We start from the raw sequence: 26,191 nt of genomic DNA, 5'->3' as shown, positions 1-26,191 counted from the left end.
GAGGAGGCTCTGGAGAAACTTAGTCGTTGGCTGGAGGTCACACGGCTGGTTAATGACAGCGTCAGACCTTGACCCAAGTCTGTCTCCAGATTTTATGATATGACATCATCCGGTAATTATTGAGGTGATACAGCTTAAATTGGTCAGAAACCATCGATCAATAGGACAAGGATACTATATAAAGGAATTCAGTTTGTGGTCATTTTTGAAAGGTCTTACTTAAAAGCAAAAGGTGGAATAAAGTTGTTTTTTTTTTTAAGTTTCCTCTCTCTCTCCTGCTCTGCAATTCGATACAGTTTTGCCTGACTTATGATCCTGAATACAGGTAGTGTGCCTATCAAGGAGACTATTCTATGGTAAAACACACATGAGCACAGGCGAATCTGGTTTTGAGATCCATTTTAATACTTTGAAGTTCATTCCACAGCTGTTCATGAAGAGGCTTTGTTGTGCAGGGAACAGTTTGCCAAGTCCCGGCGGCACAGCTGTGCAGCAGGAAAGGACAGACCTCCTTCTGCCCTCAAAGGACTTGCCCTCTAGCATTTTCCTTACCGTACATGAAAAACCTGCTGGTAAGAAAATACCATTAGACTTCCCATGTTTATAGAGTGCGGTCATCTGTGCTATTCTTCCTGTGCTGTTTTGGTATCATTCAGTCAGCAAACATTTGTTGAAGACACTGTCTTCTTGACACGCAAAAATGATGACTCCATGACCTGTGACCTTGAGTAGATACGTTCAAAGTAAAATTGCTAGAGAGTGTGTGAGCGCTGTAAAGTGGTATGCAAATTTATTTGGGGGGTTGAGTGGATGGAGTTACAAATTCTGCTGGGGGGGAGGCAGGACAGGAATTGGGAAAGTCCCCAAATGGTGTCCCCAATCATTTAAGTTCATTTTCAGAGCGATAGCTCAGGGCCATATATTTTACCATGTTATATGAAATGCAACTGTCATCTACTCTTCCGATGTTAATTTTACATGATAACTAAGTGAAATCTTGGTAAATGATACCCAGCAGAGTATATACCTTTAGTATTCATGGATTTAACATCCATGGTTTTGAGTATTCAAGAACTCTTTTAAGGATTCTTGATATGAGCAGTTCCTAATTCTGCTGAGACTCTGCTTTTAATCAGATTACCTGTCTTTGGAAAGCTTCGTGGAAGCAAAGGATTTGTAGAATGAGTAAGTCTAGCTGACTGCGCAGCCATCACACCTGAACTTGGCTTCGTTGTTCTCCATATAATCATTTTTGTAAAAGAGTTATTTATTTATTTATTAGCGAGAGAGTGCACGCGTGCAGGGGGGAGGGGCAGAGGGAGAGAGAATCTCAAGCAGACTCCCCGCTGAGCAGGGAGCCCAGCTCAGGGCTTGATCTCATGGCCCTGAAGGCAGAGACCTGAGCTGAAACTGAGTTGGTCACTTACCCGCCTGAGCCACCCAGGCACCCGTCTCCATGTGACCTTGAGTCATCCTGTACACTATTAGCAAAGCCTTGATTGATTTGTTGGAAAATGGCCATCATTTGAAATATTCAATCTTGAGAAATTTAGAAATGTAGCTAAGTTGTGTTAGAAGAGGATGCACGAGAAATGTCTCCTCTTGGAAAAGTGATAGCATGGAACTAGAAGAGCCTATAAGAGCATCTGAGACTTGGGATACTAATGCAGTGTATCCATTCCCTTCACATTATAATGTCAGGAGGCCAAAAGATATAGAAATGTTTGATGTTAGATTGGTTCTGTCCTAACTAATATGCTATAACAGGGTTAATAACATTGTAAAATTCAAAATACTTTTCAGCTTCCTTGGGCTTTCAAATTCCACACTACATCCACGTACTGAGAAAGTACCTATAATGTAGTAAATGTTCCATATATATTTGTTGTCTGGAATTAAGAAGTCTTATGGACATGAAAATGCTAATGAACACTCATCAAACACGTTCCATATTTATTTTTTTCCTTAAAGGATTAATTCCCAGAGATTTTTATTGGGCTACATAGCATGACTTTAGATGAAGTTATGATATAATTTAGTTTAATTTGAGGTATCTTACTATCTATAAGGTATTTGTTTTCTTCTAGCAATGTATTTGTGTTGGAGATTTGAAATGCCTGTATCTATTAGGACAGCGTTGAATTTCTAAAATGCTGGCCAACATGACTAGGCTGATTGTAAAAGAAATTTGGAGGAAAAATATGATGAAATGTTTCAAAATAGTGACATCTGTTAGCTCACATTCAGTGACTACTGTGCATTTTTCCTTTATGTTTTTCTCTCTCTCTCTCTCCCTGAAACTATCCTTCCCTCAAGTTTCCCCCTTATCAGAACAAAGTAGTAAGAGGTAATTTTTTCAAGCCAGATGTGACAGAACACGCATCAGCATTCAGGAATGAGGTCTTTGCAATGGGTAATAGTGTAATCGGTTTTGCCAGCAGCAGGATGTACAATCCTATTAGAGGTGGGGAGAAGGAAAAGTATCACCTTAATTTACCTCTAGGCAATAGAGCAATAACTTGGGGTGCCTAGGGCTGCCTGTGTAAAGATACTTTAATCATATAGTAAAAACATTTTTAGTCTGCTCTCTGCTTTAGATGAGGGAAGACTCTCCCAAGTTAATAAATGAAATTCATTTAGCATACAGTCTGGCAATGATGATATGCTATTTTTAATCTTTGTCAACATTAAATCTGTTAGAGAAATGTAGCAGACTAGAATGAGATCAGTTTCCCCCCTCTGTTCCCTTTACAAATTGGACTGCGGCCTTTGGATGGGGCTGATAGGGCACAAAAAGGAATTGCTCCAAAAGGAAGGGGAGTCGGGGCTTCACTCCACAACCTTGAGACAGAAGCTGCTTTCTATTGTCTTGTACCTTTGGGACGGAACTCATTATAGTAACCATCAAAGTAGAAAGTCTTCAGCTGGGGGTATTTCTCATGTTTGCTTTCTGGCTATATGGGGAATGTGATCTTTAATTAGTTCAGGATATAAAATATTGCAGAGAATTTCCCAGGCACACTCTGCTTTGTCGTCTAGGTCAGCAAATGCAATTCTGTTTTAATTGTGGCTGAGCTATTGTCTTAGACTGGTATTCCTAGAGTGCCTTTTACCAATTAATGGTAATATACTACTGGGAAATCATGTTGCCTTGTGGAAAACCGTAAATAGCAATGCGCTAATAGGCTGTCTATTAATAGTAATACAAAGTCAAGGACCTAATGCCATTAAATGGCGGTATTCCTGTGTGAAAGCCTTCTAGTAACTACTGTAAGGAATGTCACCCATCAGTTGCATGTGTGCGTGTGTATCTGTGTGTGCACATGCGTGTTTTCTTCCGGTCTCTTTCTCTCTTCTTTGTGTTTCTGTTGGGCTCTTTTCTACTATGAATTTCTATTTTCTGTCAACTCCATGACTGATTGGGTTCAGGGAAGCAACATGTGCCAGTCGTTGCCTTTGAACCTGCACTTCAGATGTGTGGCGTTTTATTTCCTCTCCTGCCTCTTGGCTTATCATCAATTCTAGCAGTGAATTTTGACATGTGCAAATTAATAATCATTTGGTCAAAATGAATATGGTGACCTTTGTGCCCACACAGTGTTCTAAAAGGAGAAGGATGTGGTGCTCATGAACTCGAGGAGTTTACAATTTAATGAGAGAAGCAAAAAGGTATGCTTTTGTGTGTATGTATATTTTTCCGTCTTTCATAGTCCATCAACTTATTATAGTCTAGTGTAACCACATGCTTTTTACATTTGCATGTGATATACTCCTGAGAATAATAGTTAATTTTATGAAGGCAGAATTAAGAATTGAAGTGACCTCTGGAAAGCTGAGCCAAGAGCAAGGCAAGAAAATATTACAGGGATAAAAATAAAACTTTAATTGAGGTCCAAAAATGTGATTATAGAAATGCAGGATGGAAAGATTGGCCCAGCAGTTCATTTGAAAAAAAAATGCCTTGATGTTTTAGGGACCAAAACCTGGAGGTGAAGCAGAGTGTGAAGTAGTTTGTTTCCAAGAAGCCTGATGCACTCTGAGGACAGTGATAGACAAGTATGGGTTTTAAATGAATCGTTTTTCCAATACTCTGTCTGAACAGGCCACACGCATCAGGGATATTCCATTAGGGGAAATGTTCGGACTGAGTACCATCCAGGAGAAAATGAACAACAATATGGGAAGAAATGGGTAAGAGCCATCTGACGAGAGTGAGGTCCAAAGACAACTCAGAATGTTGACTCCAAAAAAGAAAAGGGAGAAAAAAGATAAATCCATTCATTGTTTTTTGAATTGTGGAGCAGCAGAAACTGAATACATAATCTATGCTGTTTCAAGGGGTCAAAGTGCAGGCAGGCAACTAGAGGGGCCGACTTCTAAAAAGAACCTAACAATCTCATCTGCCTATTGATAGAGCAGAAAGGCTTGGGAAGTAGGGACCTCGTGGGGTTTGCGCCTTCAGCCCAGACCAAAAGGATGCTGAAAGTTGAGGCCTGCCACAGACGGATGCTCGCGTTTGACCATGATGATATGCCTCCCATGTTAACGTTCTCAAGACATGCCCGATGCTTATCAGTAATGTGACCATGAAAAAGTCACTTATACTTCAAACCCGTTTCTTCATCTTTAAAATAGATTTAATACAGTGCCGTAAGTACAGTGTAATAAGCACCAAATAAAAGGTAGCTGTTATTGTTCTCACCTTACAAACCAACTCTTCCTTTTTTGCTTTAGTCTGAGAAGTGAGCTGGAGATCAGCTGGTGGGGGACGCCCGGGTGGCTCAGTCGGTTAAGCATCTGCCTTCGGCTTGGGTCAAGGTCCCAGGGGATTGAGCCCCACTTTGGGCTCCCTGCTCAGAGGGAAGCCTGCTTCTCCCTCCCTCTGCCCCACCGGCTGCTTTTGCGTGGTCTCTCTCTCTCTCTCTCAAATAAATAAATAAAATCTTAAAAAAAAAAAAAGACCTGATTAATCCTGATTAATTTCTCAGCTGAATGTCAAGAAGTTTGAATCAGAAAGTGGGGCAACAACAAAAAAGTTCCAATCTACTTTGCTTAGTTATGCCCATAGGACTTGGAAAGTAATATTTGATTCTTATATTTAAGAAAATTCCTGATTATAATATTCATGTTGCCTTATAAAACAACAGTAACAATTTTCAAACAATAACATTAGCAACAATAGTGGCTAACATTTAGTGCTTATTATGTACCAGGCACTATGCTAAAGCATTTCACCAGTAGATAATTAGTGTTCCCTATATTGTCATTATAACAGGTGAATTAAACACAGGATCTTCTTTAAGCCTCAAGTAACTTTATGAGATGCCATCCCTGTTACATAGATAAGGAAACAGGTAGAGAAGTTGTTACTTACACAAGGGCACATCACTAATAAATGTCAGAAATAAAATCAGGATTTTTCACCTGAATTTTCACTGTGCTTCCTGAGTTCAGCAGCTGTTTCCCACCTTTTTTGGCCATAAGCCTCAGTAAGAAATACATTTTGTATCATAGCACGCAGCACTCTCTCTCATTCTCTCACACACTGGTCCCACAAAGCACCGTTTATCCTTATTACACACACCCCATTCTGATTTTCCTATTTTGTTGCATTTCTTTTTGAAAAATGCACAGGTCAGACCTATTAAATTGATTTTACATCTTACTAAGTGATCCTTACTAACTGTAATTTAAAAAATAACGCGCACTTGTTCTTTCTCTTCCTGTAGGAATAAAAATTCTGTGCATTTGGATAAATTATAGTACTCATGTATGTAAAAGGATTTACTTCCTACTCTTTGAGATGGTCCCATGAAACGGTGTCATTTCCTGACAGCCGAGGTTATGGTGAAGGAGAAGCACATTATATGAATCATGTTGTCCAGATGAATTACCGCTGTCATCTGAATTAAAACAGATACGTTGTTCCAAATCAGAGTCCTAAGTGACTTGAACATTTCCATCGGAGATTGTGAATTATTATGTAATGGAAGCTAAATAGTTGTAGTTTTTCATTTTAAAACAGCCATAGCTGTCAGGTCCAGATCATACACAAAAGCCAAGTTGTGCCATGAAAAATACCGTGTGAGGGCCAGAGAGCCGCACAGATTCCATGAACAAGCCAGACTTCTTGGGAGGTCAGTGCTCAGACCCAGGCACAGAGGGAACAGGTCTCACTTATTTTTGTGATTTTTTTCCCATCCATCTCTTTTGGATGCTTCCCAGTGACGATGCCTGCTTGTTTAAGGGGCATTTGAAACCTTTCTGGTCTCTGCTGAGGGCTTGGCTCTGATAGCAGAAACAGAAGTAAGGTATTCCAAAGGTCCATGGGTTGTGAACAACTGTTACTTAGGACTTTAATATTGGTTCTCTGCAGGAAATCATGCAAATGGCTGATTAGCTTTACGCAATAAAATAAAACATTTTTATAGCTGATTTTAAAATCATATGTTGGCCACGTCTTTGAAGCATTCCTTTAACTGGCTAGGAATAAGAATATTACATTTTTGCCTTTCTTCCTTGCTCTATTTCTTTTAGTACAAGAACATCCTCGCGGGCTCTACAGTCTTCATGACAAGATTTACGTGGGGGCCCCTGGATGGCTCAGTTGGTTAAGTGTCTAACTCTTGATTTTGGTTCAGGTTTCCATCTCAGGGTCATGGGATCAGGCCCCACGTAGGGCTCTTTGCTGGGTGTGGAGCCTGCTTGGGATTCTCTCTCTCCCTCTCCCTTCCCTTCCCCTCTCCTTTGCTTAAAAATAAATAAATAAATAAATAAATAAATAAAAAATAAAAAGATTTACCTGTGGCATGTTGCCTGGCAGGACATTTCTGTGAATGGCTGCAATTCAGGAACGTTTTCCTTTCATCCAACACACATTTGCTGAAAGACGATGCGTCGGTTAAGTGTGTCAGGGACAGAAAGTAGAGAAGATGCAGAAGACACTGGCCCCCTTTAAGACACTGCCAGCCGCCTGGCTGGCTCGGATGGTAGAGCATGCAACTCTTTATCTTGGGGTCGTCATGAGCTCGAGCCCCACATTGCATATGGAGTTTACTTTCAAAAATTATAAAAAAAAAAAAAAAGACTCACAGAGGTGTCAACCATTTAAAGAAACCTGCAAAAGAGTGTGTTAAATTCCATAATCGTGGTAGATATTAACATAGTGTGAAATAGCGGCCACATCTGTTCGGGAGGTTGATCGCCTCACAGAGCAGGACGTGCTCAATTCGCGTCTTAGAGGTGGGGAAGGGTGGTGATTCCAGGCAGAGGGAACAACACAGAGCCATTTGGGGCTGTCTGGAGTATCCAGGTAGTGAGACAGGGAGTGGAAGGAGTCCAGCGTGAAGAGAGGCATGGACGCATTGTGGAGATGGCCGTGGTGGAGCTTGTCCAGGTCCCCTCGCTACCTCGTTTGAACCGAGTCCGGACGCTGAGCACCATCTGATCGTTCTCAGGCCAGGTTTTCTGCAGAGACTGACTGGTACTCCCTCTGCGATTGTTCTTGCACTTGCTGAGACTTTCTGTTGGAGGCTGAGCAGACAGCCCACTGGTTCATGACTTTGGGTGTCTGTTTCCATTTCTGGTCCCAGCTCCTGTGCGTGCAGCAGATGCATTTCGAGGAGCCAAAGCTGAAAGTGTACAGCACTGCTGTCTCTGGGCCCTCTCTGCAGTGGGGCGAGGTTGCAGATCTCCATCCACTGCAGCTTATGGGTTCTGTGAATACTGTGCCAACTGGGGAGAAGCTTAGATTTTCTCAGCTGGGCCTCCTGCTATTTTAATTAAACTTTGCTTTTAGCAGCTTTTCCTGTTTCCACTCTCCTGGGGCTAACTAGATACTTTTTTTTTTTTTTTTTTTTTTGGCTTTTCAACTCATTGCCACATGTTGGACACTGTTAATGGATGTAACAAATTATAATCATTCTCGGCTGGGCTCTTCCTGCACAGTCATCAGAACTCCATTGGAGGTAGAAACACCATGCACTCATTGAACAAATATTTATTGTTCATGTACTATGTCTACAAGCCGTCGGGTGCTCTGTAGGTGCTGGGGTCTGTTGAGTAAGACAGGCAGGATCCTCTCTGCCTTGGGGAATATTACAGTTTAGTGGGGGAGATAGGACGTTAGCCCTATAATCAAGATCACATATGATGAAACCCACTGCTCAGAAATACTTTTGTGGCTATAGAGCATGCCACATTTTGAGATTTTGAGCAGACGCTGGTCAGAACTAACCCTTAAATGAAAAATTCCCCATGCAACCTACAGTTTGGAATGATCTCCTGAAACTCCAGGCTATTCCTGCATTCTCTTTTATTTATTTTTTTAATTTTTTAAATAATAATATTTGTTATTATGTTAGTCACCATACAGTACATCCCTAGTTTTTGATGTAAAGTTCCATGATTCATTACTTGAGTGTAACACCCAGTGCACCATGCAATACGTGCCCTCCTTAATACCCATCACCAGCCTATCCCATCCCCTCCTCCCCCGAAGCCTTCAGTTTGTTTCCCAGAGTCCATAGTCTCTCGTGGTTCATCCCCCCTTCTGTTTGCATTATCTTTTAACACCGCCTTTCCTGTGTTGTTCCTTTCTGTTGCAACCTTCCATAGGTACTTGGAATTTCATCTCTGTTGGTCCTGAAGTGTAGACGCATGAAAGGAGGAAGGGTGGATATAGCAATGTCCTTGGAGAACCCAGGAGCCATCCTTTCTGGACACCTTCCCTCTTTTCTCTTTCATCCTAGTTTATCCATATTATCTGACCAAGAAGCTATCCTAAGTTTAAGCTAAAACTGTTTATGTTGAGTGATACCTTCCAGATGCCAGTCTCATACATTTTTATTGTAGCAAAACAACTTTCCTTTAGATATTGGATATTTATCAATAATGTACATACACTGTCTATAGCTATCACCAGAACTCTTCATTCAACCATTCGCACACATTTTAAACTGTATGCTGATATAATATAATACTATACTTTTCATATTGTCTTGAATTTCAGTAGTAATACAGATACCACATTATGGCTCCCTTTTTTGGAGTTCCTAAAATAGTTGTTTCTGACTCGAATGCATATTACTTGCGTCACATCATGGGCCGTGTCTCAATTAATGCTCTTACTAAGGGGAGAAAATTCGACATGATTTTTCGTCTCCGTCTTGAGGAAACGGCACAGTAATTTGTCCACGAATCTCAGTAATTTGTCCTAAAACTAACATTTACCTGTATTGCTATTTACAGATGTGCTGTACAAATGTGCTAAGCACATTTAAACACAGACATTTGGTGAGAGCTATCCTGTCTGCAGCCTGAAAGTGCAACAAAACAGTCTCGCGGCGGTTTTTCCCCTTCTTTTTTACTTTCTTAGTGCAAGTCAACAGCTCCCCATCGCCCCAGAATGCCAGCCTTGTGCATATGCGCCCTGAATTTAAGGGCTGTGACTAGATGAGGATTTGTCTTTTGTTTTCTTGTCAAAGCTTGGGCTAACAGAGTGAGTTAGTATTTGTCTGTCTTGTCAGTGCCTCTGGTACTGTCCGCAGAGCGAGTGGGCACATTTCATCTCAATTACGAATAGAAGATGAATACAGGGTAGCGTGCGTGTGTCAGAGGTTAGAGCCATTTAATAGGATGAAATGCGAATGAAAATTGGAAAACAATCCAAGATATCTATAGAAGATGAGAAAGGGAGAAACTCAATTAGAGAAAACCATACACTTTCCTCCTTCTGGGCCCTGGTTTCTTTGCCCTATTGTAGTTGCTTATTTGGTTTTAAATGGGAAAGCAAAGAGTTTATTGTTTCCATTGTGAAGAAAGGTAAGGTGGTTTCAGGGATTTCATTCATGTGCTCTCTCTAACCTAATCAGCCTAACTTAATTACCTACGTAGGGCATTGTCTGCGTGATTTTGACAACACTGGTCAAAGGAAAAAGCAATTTTGTGAGATTTAACCTGAAAGGGTGAAAGAGAACAGAAGTTCTGGAAGGTGCTTTTCCCATGATAAACTTGTACACACTTGTCATAATAAATGCGAGTATGGGTTTGTAGCTCACAAATAGGAAAAACAACAATACTAAACTCAGACCCAGATCCATGTTTCTTTGTTTGGAGTGCGTTTCCCTTTTATCACCTAGCATGTGTTTTAGCCAAGGGAATAAATTCAGCTATTTTGGTATAAGATGTGCAGTTATCTGTGTAACTTCAGTAAAAATATCTTCTTGGTAAACATCAAATCAGCTGTGAAAGTCAGGAGTGCACTCACTGAAGGAAAGAATCGGTGAGCTGTATGCTTTCATTATTGTATTAGGAGGTTCTGCAGGCTGCTGCTCCTTCTGGGGTGGTAGGTACGAGATTTCTGTCTGGCTGCCTGCCTCTTTCCTCAGTTTTTATATTCTCATATGGGAGAAATCAAAAATAAATAAATAAATAAATAAATAAATAAATAAATAAATAAATAAATAAGAAAGTGTTCTCTTTGACTTGGAGAAAAGTTCCCCCAAAAGGAAAATGTCTACAAAGCTTTTGCATAAAAGGGGAGAAATTCCAGTGGACCCATCCCATTTTAAAAAGTGGACTTTGTACCACCCTTCGTTGCTTCCAGAGTAAGCGCGTGGACTCGTGGATCCGTGAGGGCACACAGGCTCTCCACAGCTCAGCTTGACGTAGGGAGTCTTTCTGGAGTCTAATTTTTTGAAGGTAAAAAGCCTTTTCCAAACAAAACTCAAATTCCCTGTGCAAATGAAGGCTCATGGGAGCTAGTCTTCTCAAAGACCCCCCATACTCTTTGTGCTGAGTTAGAGCTAGTGGTAAATAAGTCTAAATATTGGATTAAAGTATGACCAGCATCTGGCCGCACCTCCACCTGAAAACGTTCTTACTCAAAGAGCGAAAGGTTGTGTTCTGACATTTCATTGAAAAATCCCATAGCACTTTTCAAGGCTGAAGAATTTGAATTTGTGGACAAATTGTAATTTAATTAAAGTTATGCCTTAATTTGTCTTTTCAGCCGAATTTTCAGCGCCATCTCTCTGTCGTGGTGTTTTGTCTCACCACGATAACATGGCATTTTGTCATTGACTCAAATGATTAGAATACAATGAGGAGTGGTTTAAAGATTTTTATTTACGAGGTCTACTGTTATCTCCATACATGGAAAATAGCAGTGTTTTTATTTTTTTATTCTTCTCCACAATAATAGAAATCTTGTAAAGATTTAACTGAAGATGTGGACCAGAAACTGCTCGTGGGAGTATACTTGGTAGAAACTTTCTGGAAGGCAGTTGATTTAAATGCTTCAAAAACATATATATGCTTCGTCCCATCAGCTCTACTTTCAGGAATTTATCCTAAAAAATAATTGAAAAAAGATAGAGTTACAAGGTTATTCATCTATGCATGAATTATTAGTGAAAAACAAAATACGACCCAACAAATGACCTACCAAGGGGGCTTCACTGAGTAAAGGATTAACATCATAAGGGCATTTCAACAAATATTTTTTGAGCATCTAGTGTGTACTAGGGTATGCGACAGTGATGTAACAGAAAATTCTCACACCTAGGGAACTTACATTTTCTTGTGTTTGCGGCCTACTGGCAAGTGGGCATTACTGCTACATAGTCATTAAAAGCCAGTCACGTGGAACTGCAGTTACTGATGTGGAAAGATGTTCAGTAAACAGTGGTTAGTGAGGATCGACAATTACAGAGAAATATGCTGCTTTAATGTGACAATAATACAGAACGGAGGTAATGCACCAAGGGTATTGATAGTTACTGTCTGTAGGCCATTGAAGAATGTGTGGGATTTTTAAGAATTTATTTATATTGTCTAATTTCTTCCTTAATGAAGTCTTATTTTTTTTTAAAACATAAAGATTGACCTAATTACCAAATATGAATGCTCCCAAACTTCCTGCTAGGCCAAAGATCCTTCCTCCCTTCTTTCCTGCCTCCCTTCCTGCCTCCTCCATTCCTATGGATCCCTCTATCCATCTACCTCCCTACCTGTCATCCGTCAGGGAAACATAAGGACAGAAAAGAACTTCACTTCCCCTCGGATACCTATTCTTCTGTTGGCCTACCATTGTTAGCAGAAAATAGTTCTAGATAAATAACCCAAATCCTTTGTACTGAAGTTTGTGCTTCTTTCTTCTAGAGGAATAGGAACTAGCTAATTGCTGCCCTTCACATAAATATAATAACCTCCATGCTTTCAGACACTTAACAAAACTACTTTCGGACTTTATTTCCTAGATTGTCTGAGAGCATTTTAGATTTCAGCCTGCCTTCCTAGTCAACCGGGAGGATCTGGATCATTGCACTGGGTGCGGTGGTTATGCCAATTAGCACAGACCACAGAAAGAGTTTGAGGCAGGGAATAATCTGGGTTACAGAAAGGAAAAAACAAAACAAAACAAACAGAAACCAAAAAACAAATGCAAGCTGACGGTTGCTCACAGCCTGGTACTCTGTCTGCTCCCTGTTTTCCAGCTGCTGGTGCCTGGTGCCGGCTACCCAGCCCAGAGTTACTGTGAAGAGAGAACAGGAATACATTTTGAGTCTATTAAAAACTGGTTCCCAAATGTGTGTGTGTGTTTTTTTTTTTTTCAAATCAAGTACCAAGCATGAGCCTCCAGAACTTCATGGCCAGGAAGACTTTCAAGCTTTTGCAGCCAAGTTTTAGAATTCCTGAGTTCCAAACAGACAAGGAGAGCTGTCCATTTTCATTAACTCCAAATAAAAGCCTGAATTCAGCCTGCAGCCCTTTGCCTTAGTCTTAGGAGCTGCTCTCCAGCTTCCAGGCTTGGGAAAGAACATGGGGTGAGGGCTGCTTGCATTGCCGTACATAATTGTTCCCAACAACTGTGTTGTGGGTTTTTCTTCTCCTCCTGCAAAGATGAAAGATGTCTAATCAATAGGAGTCGGCGGGAAGAGGAGGGAACAGAGTAGAACAAAAGTGTCCAGGGTGGATGCGAATCCGTGGACGAGAGCCCACGGAGAGGGAGCGCCTGGCTGGTGTTTTATCTAGGAGCCCGAGGCTTTGATTCTGACTGCCTGCAGCGTGGACTGGGGAGCAGAGCAGCATTGAAGTGCGTGATGAAATCAACTGATGTCTTCATCGAGCTTTGCTTTTTGCTTCAAATCTTGAGGATATTAACATGACACCATCTGCATTCTAGGTAGCAAAGGGACAACCCCAAACTGGATGTAGGTTCTAAGAAAATTTGTCTTTTAAAAAAGAATTTCGGAATCAGTTGATATCAATTATTCTACGTATGCGTTAGAGAAGTCTCGATGACAAACCCAATCTATTCCCATTTCATTTTGCCCACTCATCACAGGGTAGCAAAAATCTAGTCGCCTCAGGTTTTGTTCGTTGCTGTGTTTGTAATGTAGGTATTTTTCAGGGTGCTTGTCTAGATATCCCAACTTTGCCCGCATTTGCCAAATGGTATGATGCTATCCTTCATTTCCTTACTCAACATTTATAGTGCTCCCTAGGATAAAGGGACAAGAAAAGGTGCTAACGAAGAGGCAAATCGGGTAAGTCCCAGCCCTGGCCGTCTGAGGGTGAGGGGGTTTTCTCTGAGTCTGAACATTCCTTGAAAGGTGAGGAACAGAAGGTCTTTTTGTGGAGGCAGGGACCAAAGGGGCAGCACGCATGTGCAGATGTACACAAAAGCAGAGGAGCGATGGCCTTTCAAGGAAGACTCAGTCCTCCAATTCGCCTGGTCTCAAACCAATCCATCATCCGAGAATCTTCTGAGAAGACGTAAACATGGATTCTGAATAATACATTGCCGCAACTTTTAGAAATTGAGGAAAGTAATGAAACCGTTGAATTTCCTATTACCAAAGAGCTGATACCAACCCACTGTGAGGAGCACAGGGACATGGAATTGCCTTCTTTTTCATGATAATGGGACACATGTGGATAGATCAGTGGGCAGCTTCTGTAATGAAAAGAGTGTTTGACTCCTATTCCGTGCTCTAGATTCCAGGCCTGACTTTGCCACATGATTAGCTGGGAGATTCACTTAAAATCCCCAATTTACAAAGGACATTAAAGTATATGTTTAAATATATTATATATCAAGTGTGTGATATAGAGGGTTATAAAGTATATGCACGTATACTATGTCCACACGAAAAATGTATTCAAAGCATGTAAGCATCGAAGTTAAGATTCTCTCCACTCACAATTTCTCTGTTCATCGTGTCTCGTCCCATTTCAGCTCATTGCAGTTGTGCTGTATATTTCAGACTGGTAGCAATTATAGATATAACCATGGGAGTGCATTGAGTGACCCTGGCTGGACCTATGAGGATAAAATCCCCATTCTTCCTTGATTATTACTACGCTCTGCTCAGAACAATGATCCCTGGTAAGGCATTAAGAGGCTTCTCAAGTCCAGGAATGAATAGGAACAGAAAGGAAAATAGTATCTGTGTGATCCTGTTCCAGGCAAGCAAGGGTTGGATAAAAGTGGTTATGGATCCCATGAAGGAAGTCCATGTGTGCCCAGAAATAACTCTAGTGAGAGTCTGATTCTTGAAGCAATAAGCAATTTAAAAATACCTTTAGATGCTAATAAGGGAGGCTGGCTGAAGGGTGTATGAGAACTCCCTGGACATTTCCTTGCACCTTCCTGTGAATAGATCATTACTGCAAAATAAAAAGTTAAAAGTTTTCAATGCATTGAGAGCTGGCAGTTAATATTTTGACTAATTAAAATAATAATTAAACATATATGCACAAATAGACTCTGTTAAGGACATCTACAATGAATATGCTGTCAGGGTTTTTTTTTTTTTTAAGATTTATGTATTTGAGAGAGAGAGAGAGCACATGAGTGGGGGGAGGGGCAGAGAGAGAGAGACTCCTCAAGCAGACTCCCCGGGGAGGGCAGAGCTAGATGCAGGGCCTAACCCACGGCTCAGTCCCAGGACTCTGAGATCATGACCTGAGCTGAAACCATGAGTTGGCCACTTAACCAACTGAGACATCCAGGGGTTTTTTTTGTTTTTATTTTTTAAACTGCCTCAGAATCTATATTACTTACCTTGGTAAGGGTATTTTTATCATGTGATAAGCTCACCACCCCCAGAGCATTCCCTGAACCATTTGACCATTGTTTTAGAGCTTGGGGTGTTAGGGTGTCATTCCTTTGGGGCAAGATGTCATTTGAGACCTATGCTGTGGCGTGTGGGGGACATGGCTGGAAAGTCAATAGAATGAGTAACCCAGCCTGTAACGGTCACCTGATTATGAACAGCTACACTCAGTTTTTCCTTTCATATCAAGTATTGAGAGCTTTTTCTAATATTTGTGACTAAAAAGGAACAATTAGAGTTAACATGTGCTTCATGCTGGGGTTAACTAATTCTAGTCTAAGCTGTACATGGTTCTGTAGCAATTAATTACTGTTTGTGTTTCCGTCTATACAATTAAATATTAATTTGCCCAAAGAATTCCAGTCCTCCATTGCCTTTATTATACAGCAAATAAAGATGAAATGGAAAGAAAAAATTTATAAGCATAAGCATATCTCAAAAATAAAAAAAACATTTAAAAATCCCACCTGTATTTTTTTAAAGATTTGATTAATTTTATTTGAGAGAAAGAGATAGTGAGCACGGAGGGGCAGGGCAGAGGGAGAGGGAAAGAATCTCAAGCAGTCTGAGCTCAGAACCTGACACCGAGCTCAATCTCACAACCGAGATCATAACCTGAGCCAAAATCAAGAGTGTTAAGCTTAAGCAACTGAACCATCCAGGCACCCCTCAACTGTATTTTTAAAGACTTTTTTAAATGATGTTTTCATAAATGTCAGCATAAAATGCGAGCATCTCAATTGCATCTACTTGGAGCATTTCCAGGGTAGACGAAAACATGAGGGATAAGATGTGTTCCCATTTGGAATATTTTACCTGAGTCCTTTCCACTGAGTCCTTTCCACTACCTGGAACACGCTAAAAGCTCACTGTGGATGGTTATTCTTCTAAATAAGATTTATTAATCACCCATTTCTACCCCCACTCGATATACATTTGTGAATGGACAGAACTCCATGTCCTCTTGATTTAGAGGCAGAGATGGGGAGGAAGAAAGGACCAGAAGCCTACATGATACATGAGGAAAGAATTCTTAGACTGGAGAGGAAAAACCCTGGAAAGAGAGGGTCATCTTCTACTATCTGAAGACCTATCACAGGTGAATGGTGGTTTGCAGTCTTGTTCTGGTTTATTCTGGGATGTGAGCAGGGGTGCAGGTAGAAAGAGCATTCAAAACTAGATGGGACTTTTGCCTCCGTGTGAAGAACTTCCTATTACCTGAAACTCCCTAGTAAACAATGAAAGCCCTGTTACCAGATTCCAAGCAGGGGTTCGGTGTTGGGTCAGATATGTTGTGGGAAGGCTGTTTTCACTAGTGGTCAGTAATACCTAGTGGTCTTTGAAGTCCCTTTTGGGTCTGATCAAGTGAGACTGACTTAAGTCCTCAGTAGGTAAACTAACTTACTGTTGATTTGGTGTCAGGGAGTAAGTGCCTTCACGGACAGATATTTATTGTGTGCCTACTATATGCCAGGCACTGGGGTGGGCAGAGAGACTATACAGCAGGTAAGCAACCAGATAGAGACTCTACTTAGTATAGAGCCTGTTTTCTGTAATGGGCAGATGGAAGGAGGCTCCTTTCTGGAGATCAGTACTTCAGAACTGTGTTAGCTAATGGACTAACAATATGCATATTTTTATACATCAAAACAGACTCTCTTTGTGAGAATCAATACTGTTTTTTTTAAATATTCTAAAAGGATAGACCAAGAAGCATTTATGATTTTTTTTACAATCAATACGGAGAAGTCAAATAGAAAAGTATAATATTAACTTAATATTGTTTGCTCAATTAATAACTCTGAGGGGAAAAATGTTTGGGCGTGAAATACCATGTGGATTTGATCTCTATATGAATTAAGAAGACAATATAATGTTTTGGTTAACAACTGGTCTCGAGTTTGACAGACCAAAGTTGGAGGACTAGATTTTCTATTTACTGGCTGAGTGACCACTGGCAAGTAACTTAACCTAAATATGCTTCCTTATCTGTAATAAGGGGATAAAAATAGTAACGACTTCATGAGTGCTTGGCACTAGTAAACAGTTGCGGAATGAATGAAAGCATTTAGAAATGCTAGTAAAGAATGCATTTATTGTACTTGTCTTAGTACCAGGCACACCATGGTTAAATAGTGATGGGTATGGAGGTGTTGCTTGTGATGACAGCGGTTGTGAAACTGTTCCTATTTGGAGATAATCTGATCATCTATATAGAAAACTCTGTGGAATTTGTAAAAACTCTGGTTACAACTAATAAGTGAGTTTAACAAGGCTGCAGGATGTAAGATCAACATAAAAAATCAATCATATTTTATATACAAACAACAAACAATTGAAATTGAAATTAAAATAATAATATCATTACAATAGCAATAAAAAATATGAAATGCCCAGGGATAAATTTGGCAAGACACGTACAAGTTCTCTATACTGGAACTATAAAGCATTGTTTAGAAAAATAAAAGAAGACATATATAAATGGAGAGCTACGCCATTTTCATGGATCAATGGACTCAAAGTTGTTAAGATGTCAGTTCTTTCCAAAATGATCTATAGAGTTAACACAATCCCAGTTAAAATGCTAATAGGTATTTCTAAATTTTATATGGACTCTAAAGCTGATTCTTCAGTTCATTTGGAAACACAAAGGATCTGGAATAGCCTAGACAACTTTGAAATAAATAGAAAAGCAAAATTGCAAGAGTTACACTTCCTCATTTCAAGACTTCTTTTGAAGCTACATTAATTAAGGCAATGTGATATTGATGCAAACATAGCAAAGTAGATTGATGGAACAGAATGGAGAGTCCAGACATAGACTCATACGTACATGATCAATTGATTTTGGACAAAGATGCAAAGGCAGTTCAGTGGAGGAAAGATCATCTTTTCAGCAAATGGCGTTGGAACCATGAAAATCTACATACAAAAAAAAAAAAATCTTCGATCCGTACCTTTCACCATATACAAGCATTTATAGAAAACTGATCATAGATGTAAATACAAAACGTAAGACTATTAAATTATAGAAGAAAATGTAGGAGAAAATCTTTGTGACCTTGGATTAGGCACTGACTTCTTACATGCACCAAAAGCATGATATATAAAAGAAAAATTTTAAAATTGGATATTATTAAAATTAAAAATTTCTGTTCTTCAAAAGCTATAATTAAGAGAATGAAAAGACAAGCTGCAGCCTGGAAGAAAATATTTACAAATCACATGTCTGATAAAGGATTTTTAGCTATATGTAAAGAACTCTTTAATCTCAGTAATCAGAAAACAAACCTCAGTCTGAAAATGGATTAACAATCTGAACATGTAACCGAACAAGACATGCAGATTGAAAACCAGCACTTTTAAAGATGCTCAGCATCATCAGGTGGATGCAAATTAGAACTACAAGCTACCGCTACATTGCATTAGAATGTCTAAAATTAAGGCAACTGACCATGCCAACTATGCCACAAGGGAGGATGTATAGCAACTGCAATGTTCCATATTGACTGCTAGTGGGAATGTAAAATGGTGCACTCATATACCTGCCATGTAATATAGCCATTCTACTCATTGGTGATTATTCAAGACTAATGACAGTACTTATGCATAAAACTTGCATATAACTGTTCTTCGAAGTTTTATTTGTAATATCTGAAAACAGAAAGCAGCCGAAATGCCCATCAAGTCAATGGTTGAAACAAATATACTCAATGGAATACTACTCAAAAATAAAGAGGAATGATACATTGAGGGGGAGGGTGTGTATATGTGTGTGTGTGTATCCCAACACGGATGGATCCCAAAATAATTATTCTGAGTGAAAGAAGCCATTCAAAAGAGTACATACTGCATGATTCCATTTCCATAAAATTCTAGTAAATGCACATCGATCTGTTGTGAAAGAAAGCTAATCCAGTTGCCTGGATGTAGGGAGAATTGGGAACATTTTAATTGGGATTAAAAACGGGAAGGACAATACTTTGGGGGATGATGATTATGTTCGTTATCTTGATTGTGGCAATGGTTTCATGGGTATCAAGACCTACTGAATTGTTTACTTTTCATATGTGTAGTTCACTGTTGGTCAGTTAGAGCTCAATTTTTAAAAAGTAATGTGTGATGATTGTCACAGCACTAAGGGGTCACGACATGGTTTTGGTGATCTTTGGGCAACCTCCAAAGTGAGTTTTTGCTTAATAGAAAAGGTCATGTGGGTTTACATTTTTAGTTATGACCATATAGGTCATAATTAGCTATGAGAGCATAGTAGGAAGGAAGGAAATGTTGTCACTGGGCATTGGTTATATTAGTTTGATTAATATGGAGCCTTGGATGAACCTTAGAGTGATTGCTAACACATGCTTTAGTTTTGTCCTCACAGTTTTGGACCATGAGACTGATATCTGAACACTATGTTCCAAGATACTCATTCGTACTTCTAGTTAGTGAGTAAATATAGCCACAGACATTTTATTTTAATGAGAAAGAATTCTAATTTTCAGGGACATGTCTGATCCTTTATTTAAAAATAGAGTAAAATTCCACTCATATATTTTAATTGGCATTAGTGGATGCCTTTCATCCAAGGACTTCTCAAAATCATTTAATGTCCAAAGCCTGTAATATACTGTCTTCCAGTTTGACAGGTGCAAGAAAAGGGAATTAAGTGACTTCCAGGGATCACAAAGCAATTCTGCAAATCTGTGTGTGTGTGTGTGTGTGTGTGTGTGTGTGTGTGTGTGTGTGTACGCACATGCACACATGCTCATGGGGGCATGTGAGTGCAATGAGTGCTTGCATGGTAGACGGTCAGGCAAGGTTTAAACAAAGATGACCCAACTTCTTTGATTTGGTTGCTTATTATGTTATGCTCTCTTTTTAGTGGACTTATTTTGCTGTTTCCTGAATAGGCCAGTTATTGTCACGTAAGGGTATGTCATGAGCAAGTCACAAAGACAGTGCAGGAATGCCACACGACCAGAGAGGAGAAAAAAATAACACAGTAGTCCATCCCAGACTTCTTTCCTCTCAGAATTGTCCCTTGCTTAGGAATGTGGCGACTCTTTACAAGGCTTTTGGTGTTGCTTTGATTCACAGTGATAGAACATACACTCAACATCTACTGTGTTGCAAGTATTTTGCTAAGCTCTTGACATATATTTAATGACATGATCACCGCAACACTGAGATAAAACTAGGCTAGCTTCATTTAAACACCTTGTCCAAGTAATGGCGTCTGGATTTGAAATTGGGGCATTTAGGCAGACAGAATTAAGTTCCTTTACAATTAGCCATGTGACCTTGGGCAAGTTACCTACTCACATTGAGACTTAATGGCTCATCCGTAGAAGAGAATTATAAAGCTCATATTATAGAGAGTTCTGTTGCACATTATAAATGCTCGGTCAGTGCTATTTCACTTGCCTCCCACCCTCTTCTACTGGGTTCTTTGCCCTTCCTACTGTATCAGTCCAAACCAGATGTGACTGAGTCCTCCTGGCTATTGGACGTTTAGTTTTTCCCTCAGAGCTGATTTCATTAGAGATCTGGCTTCTCAGCAAGACTCTGAGTCCCTTGAAGACAGAGATCTTCTCTCAGCTCTTTACTATTCCTGCAGCATCCAGCACAAGGACCAGTAGATGCTTATGAATTGAATTGACAGGTCTCATGCAAGATGTGCTTCCCAGCATCTCTAGAGCATTATTCGCAACCCATACCCTGCATCCCAGATCCTGCCAGTCTACTCTTTGTCTTCATTCCAGAAACTGCTTGGTTTCATGTCACTTGACCATCCTCTGATGTGAAGAGCTCTAATTCCCCTGGGTGGCAGTGCCACCCATGTCTGTATGGTGGCTCATGGCTTTTACTGCTGAGTATTCCAGAAAACTGGGTATGATGTCTGTGATTTTCCTGAGTCCTGTGGATGTGCTCTCACCTGACTAGGTCTCTGGCCCTCCAGCCTCTCTAGACTTTAATGTCATGTTGACATTCTACCGTGTCTCAGCCCAGTTTTAAGGGTGTCTATTACTCATTTGGTCAATGGACACATAGCAGTAAGTTTTTAATCACTTTGTTTTGCTCTTCCTGTTTTTCTTCCTACCCTACTATCTGCTATCTATTCTTCTTCTTCTTTTTTTAAGATTTTATTTATTTATTTGACAGAGACAGGCAGCGAGAGAGGGAACACAAGCAGGGGGAGTGGGAGAAGAAGAAGCAGGCTCATAGCGGAGGAGCCTGATGCGGGGCTCGATCCCATAACGCCGGGATCACGCCCTGAGCCGAAGGCAGACACTTAACCGCTGTGCCACCCAGGCGCCCCTGCTATCTATTCTTCTAACGCTGTATTGGCATCTCTGCTTTGACTTCTAGATAACACCTGTGGATCTACAAGAAACCCATCATATTTTACATATTTCCATTGAGAATATTTAAGACTGTCTTCTGTTGGGGAGCCCGGCTGGCTCAGTCGGTAAAGCATGTGGCTCCTGATCTCGGGGTTGTATAGTTTGAGCCGCATGTTGGGTGTAGAGATTATTTAAAATTAAAATCTTTAAAAAAGAAAAAAAGATTATCTTTTGTCCCATTGCATAACACTGTGCAGGGTTCTTTGCTGGATTACTTTAGAGCTGGAACTTCACCATCAGTTGGTTCCTTCCCTTAGAATATTCGCCATTCTGAATTTGAGGCAACTTTGAGTATCCTAGCCTGTTTCTGGATAGATAATGCCCTCCTCCCTTCCAGTTGCTGTACTTGGCATTTTGCTTATCCAGGGTCTGTAGGCCAAACTATGTGCCTAATACAGTCTAAAGTCTGATGGGAATGCAGAGGATAGAGAATTCAGTCCAGAAATGGAGAGCTATTTTTTTAATTTTTCCATGGGTGTTTTTTGGGGTATAAGGATTTAAACAAATTGCATGCGTTCCACAAGTATCCTGACTCCTGTAAGAGATTTTATAAGCTAAGCCCAAGTTTTCCCACCGCAGTGAAAATGCGTAGGAGCTCCTGCAGCAAGTTTCTGTAGCCTGGGGTGTTTTGGGTGAGCGCTGTGAAGATATTCTAGAGCTGTGTGTTTTCTCTCTGGCTTTTCTGGCGGACATCAGATTTCCTGGTTGGCACTTGTTTCGGCCGTGAAATGGGAAAAGTGAAGGGAGGAGATCAGGCATTTTTCTGCTCCTAATTTAAAATGATTGTCCATGAGTAGCTCTCAGAGTGGCTCAGCATTTATTTAGAGCCCTCTGTAGGGTTCTTGATGGGGTAAAGATCATTCAGAAACCATGTTGGTATGGCTTCTTCTATCATTCTTTTGGAATAACTATGACATTGGATTTTCAGGGAAACACTGTGAAGGAAGCTTACATCTCTGCATGCAAAATGTTTTCCAACCTAACTGGCAAAAGAACATTTGAAAGGTCTTTTTCATTTTTGTGAATGAACAAATAAAATAATTTACCGTAGGAGAGCTTTCTTTTGCATATGAAATGAACTCAATATCAGGTCACATGGAGATACTGACCTGACATTGCCCTGATTTCCCATGCGTCTTGGGAAGTGTTTTGACCTCTGTCCTACTCTCTTCCCATTGCTCCCTGTTGTCTTCTGTGTATGTGTATGTGTACATGTGTTGAGGTATGTCTTTTCCCCAAAATTCAAATAAAGTATTTGTGAATGTCATTAGACTTCTTAAATGGTAAGAGAGCTATTTAATATGGTTTTCAGAAAATAATTTTCTTACGTAAAGAAAAACATCTTAATTGAATTTGTATTAAGGATTTTTTTTATATGCCAAGATTACTTAGCACAACCCCCCTGAATTGAGGACAATTACTTAATGTCTTCCAGTTTTGCTGTAGCAGTCATGTTCTCTCTGCTTTTCTTTCAGGAGTCATCTCCACTGCAGACATTCTTGACCGAGAGACAACTGGGTCCTACTGGCTGACCGTGTATGCCACAGACCGGGGCGTTGTTCCACTTTATTCCACTATTGAGGTCTACATTGAAATTGAAGATGTGAATGACAATGCCCCCCTGACCTCGGAACCTATTTATTATCCTGTTGTCATGGAAAACTCTCCAAAGGATGTATCTGTCATTCAGATCCAGGCTGAGGATCCCGACTCCAGTTCCAATGAGAAACTGACATACAGGATTACAAGTGGGAATCCCCAGAATTTTTTTGCCATCAATACCAAAACAGGTAAGGGAATGCTCACATGACTTTTTTCGTTGGTTGTCCAGCTTTTAAATCCATCAGCCTGACACCTGCTTATTTATATTATTTTATTTTTTCCCTGACTTATTTTATGGTGTGGAGGACAACATTCTTTTTTTTTTTTTTTTTTTTTTTCCTGGGGTAGTTTCTGAAAAGGTGAGCATTCTACGTGGTATATTCTGATTGGAATGTTTTAACTTCAGCTGAACCAAGGTGAAGTGATCTAATAGAAATTAGAAGCTTTCCCAGAAAGCTTTAGATTTGCTTTTCTCATAATAATAATAAAAGTGGTTCCCAAGCCATTCTTTGTCTTTCTTGAGAAGGGAGTAACCTGGCCGATGCTGGGTTCTGTGGGTAAGATGGCTTTGTGACACCTGTATTTCTAGGAGCTTCTCCTTTGCTTGACCATCTAGCTTATTGTAAATGATCTCCTTTAAGCCTTAAATTTAAGGCCCAGATTTTTTGTGATTCCTATAGTATCCTTGAGTATAGTGTCAACGTTTAGAAGGACTTCCAGTGTCTTGATTTTTACATAAAATGTACCACCTTTAAATTTTCAGGTCTTTTGCTTAAAAAACTTTCTAGAGATTGTACTGACAATTTGTTGGGTAAGGCTCAAAAGGGGCAGGTGTGGAGTTTGGTAGATTGTATTCCGAGACAGGTACATACATTGGAAGATCTCAGAGGTTCCTTGCTTTCTTGTGACTTGCCTTGTTTAGATCTGAACAAGCGAGTCAAACCATCAGTGAGAGTTGTGATAGTTAGAGTTTGAATTAATTGAAAGTTAGAAAAATGCAAAAAAGATGCTATTGCTGTTTCACCCTGGGCAAGTGAATCGACAAGTTAGGTTAGTTGATATTTGCTGGTGTGGACATACTCAGTTTTCGTAACAAACTACTGATGGAGTTGATAGTTATTTCTCCTTCCGTGTTTGTTAAAGAGGAAACATACAGCTGACCGCATGTATTTTATAAATGTCAGATTCCTATGAACATACTTGAGAGAGAATGCCATGTTTTTTGGAAATAATTGATTTTCTCTAATTATAAGTGGGTCAGTCATCTTGCTAGGCAGGGTCTCATGTGCTAACAGTGTTGAATCAGGATTTCACTTGCATTTTGTTATTAGACAAAGAGTGGTCGTCTTTTATCAGTGTCTGACTGAAACCTGCTGGAACTTGAAAGAGAAGAATCAGAGATCTGGAGGTTAGCTCAACCTTTCAGAGCCGTGTTACATAGGGGAAACTGCTTGAGGACCCTGAGGGACCGCTCACCTGTGCTAGAAACCCCTCCTGATTCACTTTCTCACTGGAACTAAGGGCTCTGGAATATGGTGACAGAGAAACGAATTCAGGTACTTTACAAAGGAGAGAGAGAGAAAAAGAGGGGGGGGAGAGAAAAAGAGAGAGAGCGAGAGAGAGAAAGAGAGGACACAGACCCCCCCCGCCAAATGTCATAGTAAAGACTTTGAGGACACAGATGTCTTCACATTTCACAGTCCCTGGGGAATAGGAAACACCCCTAGTCACCTGCAGCCTTCTTTGTAATTCCATCGCCACTTGAGTCATTCAGAGTGAGCCCATCACCTTCTTTTTGAGAAGTTAAAAGACATTACAGAAGGACATTTTCAACTCTTCTCTCTCTCCTCTGATGACTGCAAATATTTTAGAATGAAGTCACAGGGAAGGATTTGGGTTGGATGTGAAGAACGTAGGCTGTATATTATATGCAGAGAAGAACATGTCACTAAAGCTCATGTCACTAAAGTTGTCTTTTAGGCAGATTTTAGAAGTTTCCATGAATTTTCAGAAACTCTTGTATTGTCGCAATTTAGCCTATAATGCATAATAAGAGCTTTAATTATATTTATAATTTCCCTGTTCTTGCCATAGATTTTAAAAAGCCATTTGTGCCAGGAATGGGATTTTAGACTTATTTTTCTAATTGTTTAAAAAAAATATAGAGCATTACTTTGTAATTCTCAAGCACATGATAAGAAAACACTGGATTTTATTGACTCACTTACTCACTTACCATTTATTATTGTGCCTACCAGTTTCCAAACAAAATCTAGTAACAGTTATAAACTTAAGATTTGGTCTAAACCTTCCTGGGACCCAAAGGTACATGAAATTAACAAAATAACTCACGTTTATTACACAGTGAAAGAGTACGATAATTGATTATGGTGGGGGAATTTCACTCAACATGGCCTTGGTGAGAGTGATGGTCAGGGAGTGCTTCATGGAGGAGGTAACATTTGGGATTAGAAGTCCTGGTTTTTAAGTCGCTGTGTTTTACTTCCTCGCTGGGAAACACCACTGACCACACCAGGGGGAAACATAAACCCAATCAGACGCTCCTGACCTCACCAGTTTTTGCGAACTTGGAAAAATTGTGGAACCTCTCTGAAATTTTTAGTTTTTACTGAGCCAGGATTGTTGCAAGGAACATAGGAGTCCTCTGTGAAATGCTTAGCACAGTGCCTGGAACATTGAAACCGCAACAAGAGGTGATACCCCATCCTGACTGCCTTACCTCCAATTGCAGACACATCATTCACTCTTCTTGGACCTCGCGTTCTTATCTGTAAAATGAAAATGACATTACGTACTTCATTGGGGGGTTACCCATGAAGACTGAAAGTTGTGATGTGTTTGAAAGTTGTTGATAAATTCCAAAGCTCTGAAAGAATCATGTTATCACTCTACTTCTTTCTATGGAGATTCACAGAACTGCAAGCCTGGGGTAATTCTTGTGAAGATTGTTGCTCTCATATAATGCTGCCTATGGAGCAATCTTTAGCTAGCTCTACAAACTCTCTACAGGGACACTTAATGTTTTAGCATTTCTTCCTG

The 26,191-nt window shown here is 40.0% G+C and overlaps 1 protein-coding gene across 2 annotated transcripts in view; it reads left to right on the top strand.

The window, feature by feature from the left end:
- FAT3 (FAT atypical cadherin 3) overlaps positions 1-26,191 on the top strand; it is a 638,491-nt gene that overhangs the window by 276,106 nt on the left and 336,194 nt on the right. For both annotated transcript variants that reach the window (XM_045790757.2, XM_087868258.1), the window contains exon 3: positions 23,005-23,319. In XM_045790757.2, coding sequence (XP_045646713.2) covers positions 23,005-23,319 — 315 coding nt within the window. The remainder of the gene's footprint in view (positions 1-23,004; positions 23,320-26,191) is intronic.

This window comes from Ursus americanus, chromosome 16, assembly GCF_024610735.1.
Source record: "Ursus americanus isolate L20-20 chromosome 16, mUrsAme1.1.p, whole genome shotgun sequence".
NCBI lineage: Eukaryota > Metazoa > Chordata > Mammalia > Carnivora > Ursidae > Ursus > Ursus americanus.
Note: the sequence above shows the minus strand (reverse complement) of the source record. Positions and strands in the feature narration are given on the sequence as shown.